The 12,720-nt window shown below is 35.0% G+C and overlaps 1 protein-coding gene across 3 annotated transcripts in view; it reads left to right on the forward strand.

Moving 5' to 3' along the window:
* Nucleotides 1-12,720, forward strand: part of Marchf1 (membrane associated ring-CH-type finger 1) — a 968,384-nt gene that overhangs the window by 814,378 nt on the left and 141,286 nt on the right. For all 3 annotated transcript variants that reach the window (XM_033765456.1, XM_033765457.1, XM_010629874.2), the window contains one exon: nt 10,314-10,364. In XM_033765456.1, coding sequence (XP_033621347.1) covers nt 10,314-10,364 — 51 coding nt within the window. The remainder of the gene's footprint in view (nt 1-10,313; nt 10,365-12,720) is intronic.

Consider the following 12,720-nt stretch of genomic DNA (forward strand, 5'->3'; position numbering starts at 1 on the left):
GCATTCCTGGGTATGTACTGCTTGAGGAAAACGAACATTAAATGTTTCTCACAGATCTTTTTCGGATACTCACACACATGTACACATACAACACATGGCCTTTTACGATAACTACTCTTTGATAGTTGGCATTAAGTTTGTCGTTTTTGTGCCTTTAATTTTCTTAATCCAGTGCTTTGTTTTTAAATGCGTAGCAATGAAATAAAAGAACTAAACCTGTGCCCACGGAGATATTGAAAGCAAAAGCTGGAATGTCCCTGTAAGTGTGGCTGTTCCCCTTCCGTTCTACCACACTCCTGATGGGAGGCCACCCTTACGAATAGGTTGCTATATTAACAGACAAAGTTGCGCAGGCATATTTCTGCTTAAATGTGTATCTATAGAGATATAAACATATGTCGGGATTCTGTTTATTGCTTTTTGAAAAAATGCAATTACTCTCAACACACTTTTCTCTAACCCCTTTTTTAAACCTCGATGATATATTATGACTGTAACCATTTGCCAAGGGAGAAAGCTATACTTTCATATTTACATAATTTCTAGATGCACATCACACTCATATACAATTTAACCTAAACAGGGACCCAAAACGTTCTTTCCCTTTTTGAGGATTTCCACCCTTCTCTCTTCTTTCCCCTGCACTTGCCCCATCACTCTACCCGCAAAGCCATGTCACGGGCTTTTCGATATTCACCCGTGACTTATCCACGTACATATGGTCACGTGCAAATGTATGACTAGAAACTGACAAGAGCAAACAAATGCCCTCCTGTCCTTGTTTCACACAAAAATATACTATAGCTCGTGCTTTTCTTCTCATTCTACTTTTCATACCCCATATAATTTTGTAGAAATCCCTTTGGACCAAATGGCAGAGATCCAATTCATTCTTTTTTCAAGACTGCATGATATTTCAAGGTGTGGCTCTGCTATGAATTATTTAAGTGTGCTTCTCCTGATGAGCACTGTTTGATATATGAGGACAAAGGAGCAGCACTTTAATAGAGAGAATTTAATATCAAGATTTATTATGTAGCCATAAAAGATCATTAACTACGTAATCTGAAAGAAAAGAACACTAAGATTTGCAAAGGTAGGCACTGGAAGAAGCAACCTTCTTCCCTAAATCTGAGAGTACGAAAGAAATTGGAATCATTAAAAATTTGGAGGCGGGGTTCCATGGAACTGAAACGTCGACCTCTCAGGAGGCAGCCAGTGGCTGGGGCTGAGGTTTCTAAAACGTGCAGTGAGCCTGCTTCTAAGGGCCTGAGAAAATCTGCGGTGATTACAGGAGGGACCTGAGACTACAGGGTGCAGAGGCATTTCGAGGGTGATATTCAGAAGCGTAAGACACAGCGGGACAGAGCAAGTGCTGTTTGCCTTCTCTAACCTTTCGGGTTCCTGTAGCGCCCCTGTGAGCAGAGCCTAATAGGGAGACAGTGTGGTCTGCAGCATCCCATCCCCAGCGCAGAATCCTAAAGGGTGGCTTTAACCTTTGGACACTGATGTAACACCTGGCACATTTTTCCTGCTTAGAATTATTTTTCCTGTTGAAAACAGGGTTGTACGAAGCGTCTGTATTCACATATCCTTGTGTATTATGTGTTCTTATTTTTCTGGCAAACATTTCCAAGAAGGGGAATATTGCATAAACTGTTATTTTTACACTGAGATAATGCCAGTTGTGTTTTTCAAATTGCATTGGAAAAAAAAATCACTAGTAACTTAGGAAAATAATCTTTCCTCTTATCCCCACTCACACCAGTGAATTTTTTCCTGTGTTTTTCTTAATATTTTCTGTTTTTTACTTTTCCTGTTGCCTTTTTTGTGAATACACACAACTTCTTTGTATGCTACAGAAAATGAACTTTATCGGTCTTTGCATTACATTAGTTTCCAAGTCAGTTGTTGATTAACTCTATTTTATATATTTCAAGACACAATATAATCAAACCAATGATTTCTAACTTTTAAATCCTAGTTTAGTTATGTAAATCTCTTCCACCCCAACTGAATTTATAATTCAGACTTCTTTCATTTTTTAAAAAATTTTTAACACTTAAGGCTTTGTTCCATCTGGAGTCCCTGATTATACATGCTGTGTGATAAGGATCTGACTTTTTCTTTCAAATAGCCAGTTGTTCAGCCACATTTACTGTATCAGCTATCTTTTTAATACTGATGTGCAAAGCCAATTTTCACATGTGAAGTTCTTGTTTCTATTCCTGGAGTTGCTATTTTGAATTATACTGATATTTTGGTTGATCTCATACGTTGATACCTTAATATATTCAATGCCTCACAAAGAAGCTCTCTTTTTTGTCACTATTTTTTTTTTTTTGCCTGTTGTTTTTCTTTATCTCAGGCATTGTTCTTAAGTTAATTAATCTATCTTCTCTCTTCTTTGGAAAAAGAGAAATAACTTTCATTAAAAACTTAATTGAAACTCCCTTCTATTTATGTCAATTTCATAGGATTTATATTTTATGAAATTATCCTCCCATCAAAGAGTCACACACTCATTTGCTCAGATCATGATTTGAGCTCCATAGTAGTAAAATTTCACTGTTTGATTTTGAGTAACATTTTCTGCTTTCCTTGCTAAATTTACTTCTTAGTATTTTATAGTTTTAATTCTATCATTACATTTCTAGATAATTAATGCTAAGAGAAAGCTATAGATGTAGTAGTATTACCATTCAGGTATATAAAACTTTTATAATAAATAAATTTTTAAATGTAATGGCTTAAAAGAAATACAAGGTTATTTTTCTTTCTGACACTGTTTAGGGCGTGTGTTCCAAGCTGGCAGAGGGTTCTTCCCCAGGGCGTCATTCAAGGACGCAAGAGGAACCACCTCCAACATTGTGACACTTGGTGACCAGTTTACTGTGATTTTACCAGCCCAGCATGGAGCAATAGAAAAAAACACATGAAAGAAATTTTATGGGTGTGTATGTGACAGAAAGGAAACTGACAATTGTTAGCCCTTCTCACGTCTCTTTTTTAAAAATCTTTATTAAATTTGTTGGTATATTTTAGGTATACAATATAGTTACATTCATCATCAAGATCTTGTACCTTTATATGACTTATCAGGTTCTTATTTTTCCCCTTTCCCCAGCCCTCCCTTCACCCCCTCCATTCTTCCCTGTTTACAAAGACATTTTTTCCATATTTTTCCTTTTCACATATTTTTTCTTTTCCCTTCTTACCTTTCCCTCACCCCTCCCACTTCCCCTACTCTTCTAGAACTTTTCTTCCTATTACACAATATCAATTATACATTTTGAACCTTATTTACAATTTCAGTTTTTCACACCAGAGAAACTATTCAGTATTTACACATGTGTGAGTTACTAATTTCACTGAAGAGCATGACCTCAGTGTGCATCCACTTAACAATAAATATCTCTAGTTTCTTGTTCTTTATGACTGAGTAATATTCCATTTTATTTTTAAAAAACACATCTTCTTTATCCAGTCTCCAGTTGATGGACAATTGGGCTGTTCCCAAATTTTAGCTAATACAAACTGTGCTGCTATAAACATGGGTGAGCATATATTGCTGTGGTATGATTCTTTTAATTCTTTTGGAAACATACCCAGCAGTGGAATAGTGGGGTCAAATGGGACTTCTAATTCTAGTTCATATTGATTTCCACAGTGGTTACACCAGTCTGCACTCCTACCAACAACAGAGAAGGATTCCTTTCTCCCCACAGCCCTGCCAGCATTTGCTATTGGTTGATTTCTTAACAGCATCTATTCTTTCTGGGGTGAGATGGAAACTCAGTGCTGTTTTCATCATCATCTCTCAAATGAGCAGTGAGGTTGAACATTTTTTCATGTTTATTTGCTGCTTTTACTTCTTTGTCTCAGAAATGCGTGTTCATTTCAGATGCCCATTTTTTTTATTGAGTTTATTGGTACAATCTAGGTCTACAATACAGTTACATTCATTAATGGGATCCTGTACCTTCACATGACAGTTCTTGGTTCTCATTTTTTCTCCTTGTCCCTGCCCTCCCTTCACCCCCTCCACCCCTCCCCATTTACAAACTCTTTATTTATAGTGGCACAGTTTGTAATAGCTAAAACTTGGAAACAGCCCAACTGCCCATCTGTTGGAAACTGGATAAAGAAGATGTGGTTTTTCTATAAAATGGAATACTACTCAGCCATAAAGAATGAGAAAGTAGATTCATTCATAGGTAAATGGACACATGTTGAGGATATACTCTTAAGTGAAATAAATATGTCTTACATGTGTAAATATTGAATAGTTTCTCTGGTGTGAAAAACTATAATAGTATACAAGATCCTAATGGGATAATTGAAAGTGCAAAATGGGAAGAAAATGGCTAAAGGTGTAGGGAAAGTGGGAAGGGTAGGGGAAAGGAAATAAGGGAAAAGAAAAAATATGAGAAAATGGAAAAATGGAAAGCAGATGCCCATTTTTTAATTGGGTCTTTAAATTTGGGAGGTCTGGTTTTTTTTAAGTTCTTTATATATTATAGACAGTAGACCCTTTCTGAGGAGCAGGTGGTAAAAATTTGTTCCCACATTGTGGGTTGTCTCTTAGCTCTGTTTATGATTTCTCTGGTAGCACAGAGGCTTTTTAAAAAGATGAGATCCCTTCACGAAGGGAATTTGTTCTTAGTTAACCTGTAGCAGAGGGGATGCCGGGAGATACAATGTCACCAGGAAAATGCATGTCCAGTTATTGTTCTGCTCATACAGAAGAGAAAGGATTTTAGAAAACCTAGCAGAACTGCCATGGAATAATTATCTTCTAGCACCCATACTGAAGTCTCATTACCTTCAGTAGTTCTCTTTAATTAAAGAAAATGGAAATTTTTATTATATGACATCAAGAAAAGTAGAATTTTTAGTTATTTTTCAATATTTTCCTTACCAAATATTTCTGTTTTCGTTATTATACTTGTTATAAATTCTAAGAAAATTTGAATAATAATAGCAAGAACAAATAATAGCACTATTTTTTACCATTTAGAATATTTGCCATTAACTTTTAAATTACTGTTTTGATCAGTTTAAAGATTTTCATTTGATTCTTGTTTTACTTGGAATTTACTTTAGAATAAAACCAATAAGATTTGTCAAATTTCAGCATTTAATTTTGAAATAATAATTTGTCTCTTTCAATGTATTTGCCTAATGAATTATGTTGAGATATTTCCTGATAAAGAAATATTTGGAATAATTTCAATTTATTCTATTCTGTGAAAATTATGATGCTATACTGTTGGTATATTAAAAATATGTGACACTATTAGAGATATGCTAACATTTTTCAAGAATTTTCACATATGTAATTTTAAATGAAATGAAAGAATAGTTTACTTTCTATGGGTACTGTCTTAATTTAAAGTTTCCTTTACACAAGATTAATAATATAAATTAGGGATATTATGTTTTTATAGAAAAAAGTAGCATCAAAAAATTACATTTGTGTGTTTGTTTTGTTTGTCTGTTTTTTCCCATACCGGGAATCAAACTCAGGACCTTAAGCTTACAAGGCAGGTGGCAGAACCACTGAGCTAAATGCCTGGCCCATGAGTTGTGTGTTTTTAAAAGTAGATAATAGCTCAGTTGTGATCATCATACCCTTATCCTTTTAGGGGAATATAAAATTTATTCATTTTTTTCAATCTCTCCTCGGTTGTGTTTTCAAGTTTTCTTTTTCTTGAACAAAACCTGAAAACATTTATTTTTCCAGTATACCATTTATTTCCTCTTCATTTTCAAATGTATTCCAGTAGTGCTTCAGGTCTTTTAAATTTTTTCTAATGTTTTTATTTGCCTATGATTGTTTCCTTTTTATATCATATCTTACATGCTTTTGCTCTCTCTTTTTCTTATAGGAAATTTATCTATTTTGCAATTATTTTCAAAGCATTTGTTTGAGAAAATATTTCTGTATTGTTCCCCTTATTAAAATCCATATAGTTTTAGCTTTTGTATTTTGTTGTATTTTTCATTACATTATTTTATTTTATTATATTCTTTAATAATGAAGGCATTTATAGTTATAAATTTTTATCTAGATATACCCTGTTCTTTTTACTGTAAATTTTAGTGAGATTTTTTTTAGAGTTTCTGGTGTATTCTAGAAAGTTTTCATCCCTTTGAACAAAACTGTCTAAAAATGTGTTAATTAATTTTTAGGTGATTAAGACTTATGTCCTTTCAAAATTGCACTTCTAATTTTATTGGCTCAAAATCAAAAGAAGAACCCTGGAAATTCTCTTTGAAAGTGTTTATTAGAGAATTTTGAGAAAAAATAATTTTTAAATATTTTGTGACATTTAATGTTTTTAATTTGATAGACATTTTTGTAAATCTGTGAAACATATTTTCATTGAATTATTTATTATCTCTATGTCCCTGTTTACCTTTGTTTACAAGTCACATTTTAAAAATATTTTTATCTGTTTCAAGCTTTAGTAACCAGAGCAAAACTAATTCCACTGTCCACTTAAAATTCTTCAGACAGCCTCCAAATTACCTTATTTTTTTCCTTATAAAGTACTCTTGATTTTAATCCCGGGGGAAAGGGATAAAAGGAAAAAAAAGAAAGAAAAAGATACACAGAATAGTATCATATCTGGTTTCTGTGAGAACATCTCAAATTGGGTTTTTCATGAAGAAATATTCATGATTTTTCTATTTACATTTAGAACACTTTTTTACATTTCCTTATTGCCTTCTTCTAATGAAAAACATTGTCCATATAGAACTGATATGTAGACATAAATACGACAGCTATATTGCCTATTCTTTAACATAGATCACTTCTTTTTTTTAAAAATGATATCAATTTCCTTACAGTAGTGAATTAAAAATACATTTAGACAGGGCCTCAGAGTGTGTGGGGGTGTGGCCTAGTGTAGAGTTTTTGATAGCATGTGTAAGGCACTGGACTGGATCCCCAATACCAAGGAAGGAAGGAATGGAAGAATAAAGGAAGGGAGGGAAGGAGGAAAGGATGCAGAAAGGGAGGGAATAAAGGAGGGAGAGGGGGAAATAGGAGAAAGAAAGGGGCAAACACGTTGAAACAAAATTCAGTAGTGGTTTTCTCAAGTGCTAATCATTCTTTTGTTGGTAACAAAAATCCAAGTATGTTCAGTAAAATCAAATTTTAAAAAAATATGTAACAAAAATAAAACATATATAAATACCAGATATTTAAAATGTCAGATAAATTGATCTTGAAAGTATTGGAAACTTCTTGAAATACTAAAATACACTTATAAATCCATAAGTCTCTCCCTGTACTATGGAGCATAGGCTCAGTTCTAACATTACTACTTAATGATTCCCCACTTTTCAAGCAGACCTGACAGAAACTCATGTTGGTTCCAACTTTTATTGACCTACAAGGTCACTAGAATTTGGGTAGCAGTGAGATTTGTTAGATTCAGAGACAGCTTATATTTAATCTAGGGTGCAATATTTAAAGTGATCATAATGAAGTATGACAACCGTATTGACTAATCTACAACAGAGAATAAGTCATCGCAGTAGTAATGGGATGGACCACCCAATTAATTGGTAATAAAATGGACAGATTGTTTTGGAAGCTTTCCAAGGAGGAATGCACTTCTGATGCTATGCTTCAAAAGCAAGGTAGAGCTACTTCCTTAATCCAGTTGTATAGAGAGAATCTGTGCAAGACACAGAATCTGTGACGTTTATGTGAAAATTAAGACTAGAAACGTGTGAAGATCAACACGATTCTGAAGGAAATTCTTCTGGTATTTCCTCAACCTGTGAGCAACAATGGACATACTTTAACCTTGCAGTGTATAAATATTTTCATCTATAACTCATTTGGTCCTTATAGGAATTCTCGAGATATCTCAGGAGTTCGAGTTCAAAAATGGCAAACTATCTCCTCAAGCTAAAGCACGCACTGCGATGTGTTTAAACACAAGCCAGTCGGCCACTTTGCATCACAGCCAACGCGGCAATGGCTCACGTCATCCGTGTTAACTCACCACAGGCCCTTGCCTTTTCTGTGAGCTAGACTGGAACAATAAAAATCCTAGCCGTTAAGAAATATGAAAATTTGCAGAAGTGCATTTATTTCCGTGCCTAACCTTGTATTAGGAGAAAAGAGAGCCACTAGATTTCACAGTAAAACACCGTTAGAAGTACAAAAAAAAAAAAATCAAGTAGATGTTTCCTCCTCATTAGTTTGGGAGATACTGCTGAAGAGTATGAAATTGCCTGCTCATTAAAACCCTGTAATGAACTCATTCACAATTGTGAAGGAAATCTCATCCTTTGTTTTAATTCAGTATACAACAAGATTCTATGTTGTTTAGAATTAATAATCTAGGGCCGTGGATTTGGCTCAGTGGTTCTGCCGCGTGCCTCGCAAGAGCAAGGGCCCAAGTTCTATCTCTGGTACCAAAATAAATAAATAATCTAGTGCCAAATCACATTTCTTATTTCTCTTGATTCTTGCTTCAGGACCTTCAGTTCTAGTTCCAAAATCACGTTCTCAAATACTCTGTAAGCATAGAAAACAACAAAACAATACAACAGATCTGCCTCCCAAACCTAATATACTGTGTAGCTTATGTATCACTGCTCTAGACAATAACCTGTCAGTGTCCTGAATTTCACTGAGAAGGGGAAGATGGATTGATTTTGCTAGCGAGTCTCTAGAAGAAGAGCTGAGATGTTAGGAGAAAAATGCCCCTCTCCATCACCTGGGGAAGCTAATCGGGAGGATCTCCTTGGGGAGCAGCACCCGCATTCGTCTCCAGCGGCAGCACGGGGCTGTTATGGGCTATAACTAACAGCACCGTTGTGAGTCATCTTGGTCCATAATGACATGCTCCACAGTGGCGTCGGCGCTCCTATGAGATGGATGCTGTGTGTAAAGGAAAACGTACTGCTCCGCTGAGTATCTGCAAGCTTGTGCACGACACAGTGACACGTAGCTATTGTTTTTCCCCTGCGACGAATCTGCCATATCCCACCATCACCAGGGTTCTGAAACTCAAGAAGTTTTTGTAGGGCGGTGTGTCAGGCCCATAAGTTGTTATAACAACTTAATTCTCAAAAATAGCCTCTTCAGGGACCAGAGATTTAGCTCAGTGGCACCGCGCCTGCCTCTCAAGCACAAGGTCTTGAGTTTGATCCCCTGTTTAAAAAAAAAAAAAAAAAAAAAAAAAAAAAAAAAAAAAAAAAAAAAGAAAAAAAAAGAAAAAAAAAAAAAGGTAACCTCTGCCAAGACATACTGCGGCTGCCTGTTGAAGTCTACTTTGAGGGCTGACCCTAGAAATTTAAAAAGAAAAGAAGAAAAAAAATCTCTGCACTACTAAAATATTTCAATGACTTAATTTGGATCCAAACTTTTAGTGTTCTGAGCTGATTTTAACAGTATTTTCTCTGCCAGAGGGATGTACTGTGACCCATTTCTACCGTGAATAACATTCGTAAACTCTGTTTTTCTGGTCAATTGTTCATTAACTGATAATTGGCATAGAAAAAAGAGCAAACAGATTGGACCACTGCGAAGGGCCCGAGCTGGCTCTGATTCTGCCTCTGTGACGGGGATGTTGTCAACCCTCAAAGGAGAGGACTGCAGTCTTTCGGGTTCCTTTCAACTTTAGAATTGCATAACATTTTTTTTTAAGGAAAAAAAAACTTATTCACAAGCATTATCTATACTTTTTGTCTTCTAAACCAGAAGTTCTCTAAGAGGCAAAAACAAAGGTGTAAATTTTTAAGCATTTTAAAACATTTAAGATTTAAACCTTACAATTCAGAAAGTAAATTTTAAAAGGAAAACCTTTTAAAATTTGAAAGTGTGTAAAGTAACTAAACATGTTTTAGAAACACATAGTTTAGATACATGTACCATGCACCTGGCATGGGATATTTACTGGCATTGCAAATCACAATTTACTCAGAAGTTCCTAGTTGTAAAAGTGAAAGAGGAAATCAATAGTGACTGTACTTTCATTATCTAATTCTATTTTCAAAGCTATTGCACAAATTTTTCCGGAGAAATAATCATTTCCTGGCATAAAAATGTTCCTAGCTTAATAAAGTCTCAGCTAGTAACTGAAATGTTTTCAGAAATACTCTGTTAGGGAAATACAACTTGATGAGAGAAAAGTCATTCTGCTTAAGCAATTAGTATCTGTGTCCATCAAAACAATACTGAGAATATTCATATGTCTGACCTATTATTTCTCTTCTTAGTGATAAAGAATATCGCCATGTTTTCTTTTCTTTTAATCAATGTGTCTATTTTTATTTTTCAGAATGACAAATCCCCAGGGAGATCTGCTAGTCGATCGAGTAACATTTCAAAAGTAGGTAAAACATATTCATGTTCACATTTATTGATTTCCACATATCATGAGTGTATCATGAGTAAATATGTGCAATGTTTAACCTATAATTTTTATTTGTGGGTAATACAACTCTAATTTACATACTACTTATAGTTAAATAGTTTTAACAACTTCAAGATTTTACTGTGATCAAAAGATATGATTTTATACAACAAAATCAATTAAACCATTTTTAATTCTTGGTGTTACATACAAAAGACATAATTGGCTAGTTTTAGAATTGTAATTCAAAATATGTTTATTTCTATCTTTTTTTTTTTTTTTTTTTTTTTTTTTTTTTTTTTTTGGTTTTTTTGAGACAGAATCTCACTATGTAGTTGAGAGACTGACCTGGAACTCACTATGTAGCCCAGGCTGGTCTCGAACTCACATCAATCCTCCTGCCGCAGCCTCACAAGTGCTGGAATTACAGGTGTGCGCCACCATGCCCGGCATTTTCTATCATTTTAAACACCATCAACCTGACACACACAAAAGTAAAAACCACGTCAGCACTCATAGTACAGTTCTTCTGAATTTAATATTTCAGAATTCTGGATTCAGCTCTACTAAAATTTAACTACTGCTGTTGCCAGTGTAGGTTTTAGAAATCAATTTAATGAAGACATGAGTATGGTTATATTTGGTTATGGACTCAATGGAAGAAAAAACAAAACTCTCACTACCCTGTAAATCTAAGTAAGATGTCAGAATTGAAAAGATTATGGCTCAAGAGAGATAATCTAGATTTTATCTTGCTTACAAAACAAAATTTAAGAATTGCTCCCTAAAATGTGGTACCGTGTGGTATATACATATGGTTCTTGAGATGTAAAAGTAATTTAGAGTCATTTGTCAAAATGAAAAATTATGATTTTTCAAAAATATGATTAGGACCAGGATGGGCTTACCATGGATGGAACTTGGGTTTCAGGGCCTCTCCCTTGCTAGGACCCCTTCTATGTATGTGACTTTAACTTTGTATTAGCAATTTTACATTATTTTCTTTGTAGAGCACCTCCAAAATAGCAATAAACTTCAGGCATTGTAGAAACAAGACTAGTCTGCAATATGGGAGTTAGGGAAAAAATCCCTACTCGGTCTTCATTAGCTTACTCTGAAAGAGTTGAGATGAAATACAAAACAGTGCATTGGGGTGTGTCTGCGTGTGTGTGTAAAGTCAAACTGTATATCAATAACCGTAACATCACAGGCCTAAGACTCCCATCCCTGACAAAGCCTCCTTGCAAACTGGCCCTTAATAGCATGGGAGAACCAGGATTTCAGGAGTGGAACAATACCGTATTTGATAGGAGTGGTTTGCTGCACCTCAACTGCAAACAGGTGGTTTTCTCCTGAAGTCTGAAAAATTAGTACATGCTAGGCAGGCAAACGTTTATAGATCCTGTCCCCGATATCCAACTCTGAGCAGTGAACCTGTAATGGGTGTCTGGTAGACAGGTAGTGCAAATTTCACAATGCATTGCTGCGGGAATTAATACCCCGCTATCTGCAACTGTGTGAGTGTACTGGAATGAACTTTTGGAAACTTGGTACTGATTCCTCTGGACTTCACTCCCTATGCCTTTTCCCTATGCTTATTTTACTTTGTGTCTTTTCATGGTGATAAATCATAGCCAATCCTGAATATGCTCAGTCCTGAATACTAGAAAATCATAGACCCTGGACATGATCAAGAGTACCCTAACCACACAGTCCGCAGAAGAAGTGCAAATGGGGGTTATGAAAGTTCAGAGTGATCCTTTCCATTTCGTTGGGACAGGATAACATCAGAGAAGGTTTCTTGCAGTAATGGTATGCAGATAAGGACTTAAAGAATTGGTCAACTGTCAGAGTGTTTAAAGAGATATGAGTACAAGATGTGGAGACAACGAAACATAGATGAAAAGGAAGGAGGTACATAAAATAGTTTGTGGATGAAGGGAGGGCAGGGACAAGGGGAAAAAATGAGAAGCAAGACCTGTCATGTAAAGGTACAAGATCCCAGTAATGAATGTAACCGTGCAATATACCTAGAATGTACCAATAAACTCAATAAAAACAAAAAAAATAGTTTGTAAGGGGCTTTTAAAAAGAGGCTTTGAATAATAGAATCTGTTCTCTTTAATTTTGTCCTGTACGTATTGTTTAGCTTAGAAACAGAAATGGTTTTAAAATCCAACAAGGTCCTTGGACCTTAAGACATTTCTTTTTTTTTTTTTTATTATTATTATTTTTTTTATTGAGTTTATTGGTACATTTAGGGATGCAGTACAGTTACATTCATTGTTGGGATCATGTACCTTTACATGGCAAGTCTTGATTCTCATTTTTT

This window comes from Fukomys damarensis, unplaced genomic scaffold (genome assembly GCF_012274545.1).
Source record: "Fukomys damarensis isolate Sample0158 unplaced genomic scaffold, DMR_v1.0_HiC HiC_scaffold_18, whole genome shotgun sequence".
Taxonomy (NCBI): Eukaryota; Metazoa; Chordata; class Mammalia; order Rodentia; family Bathyergidae; genus Fukomys; species Fukomys damarensis.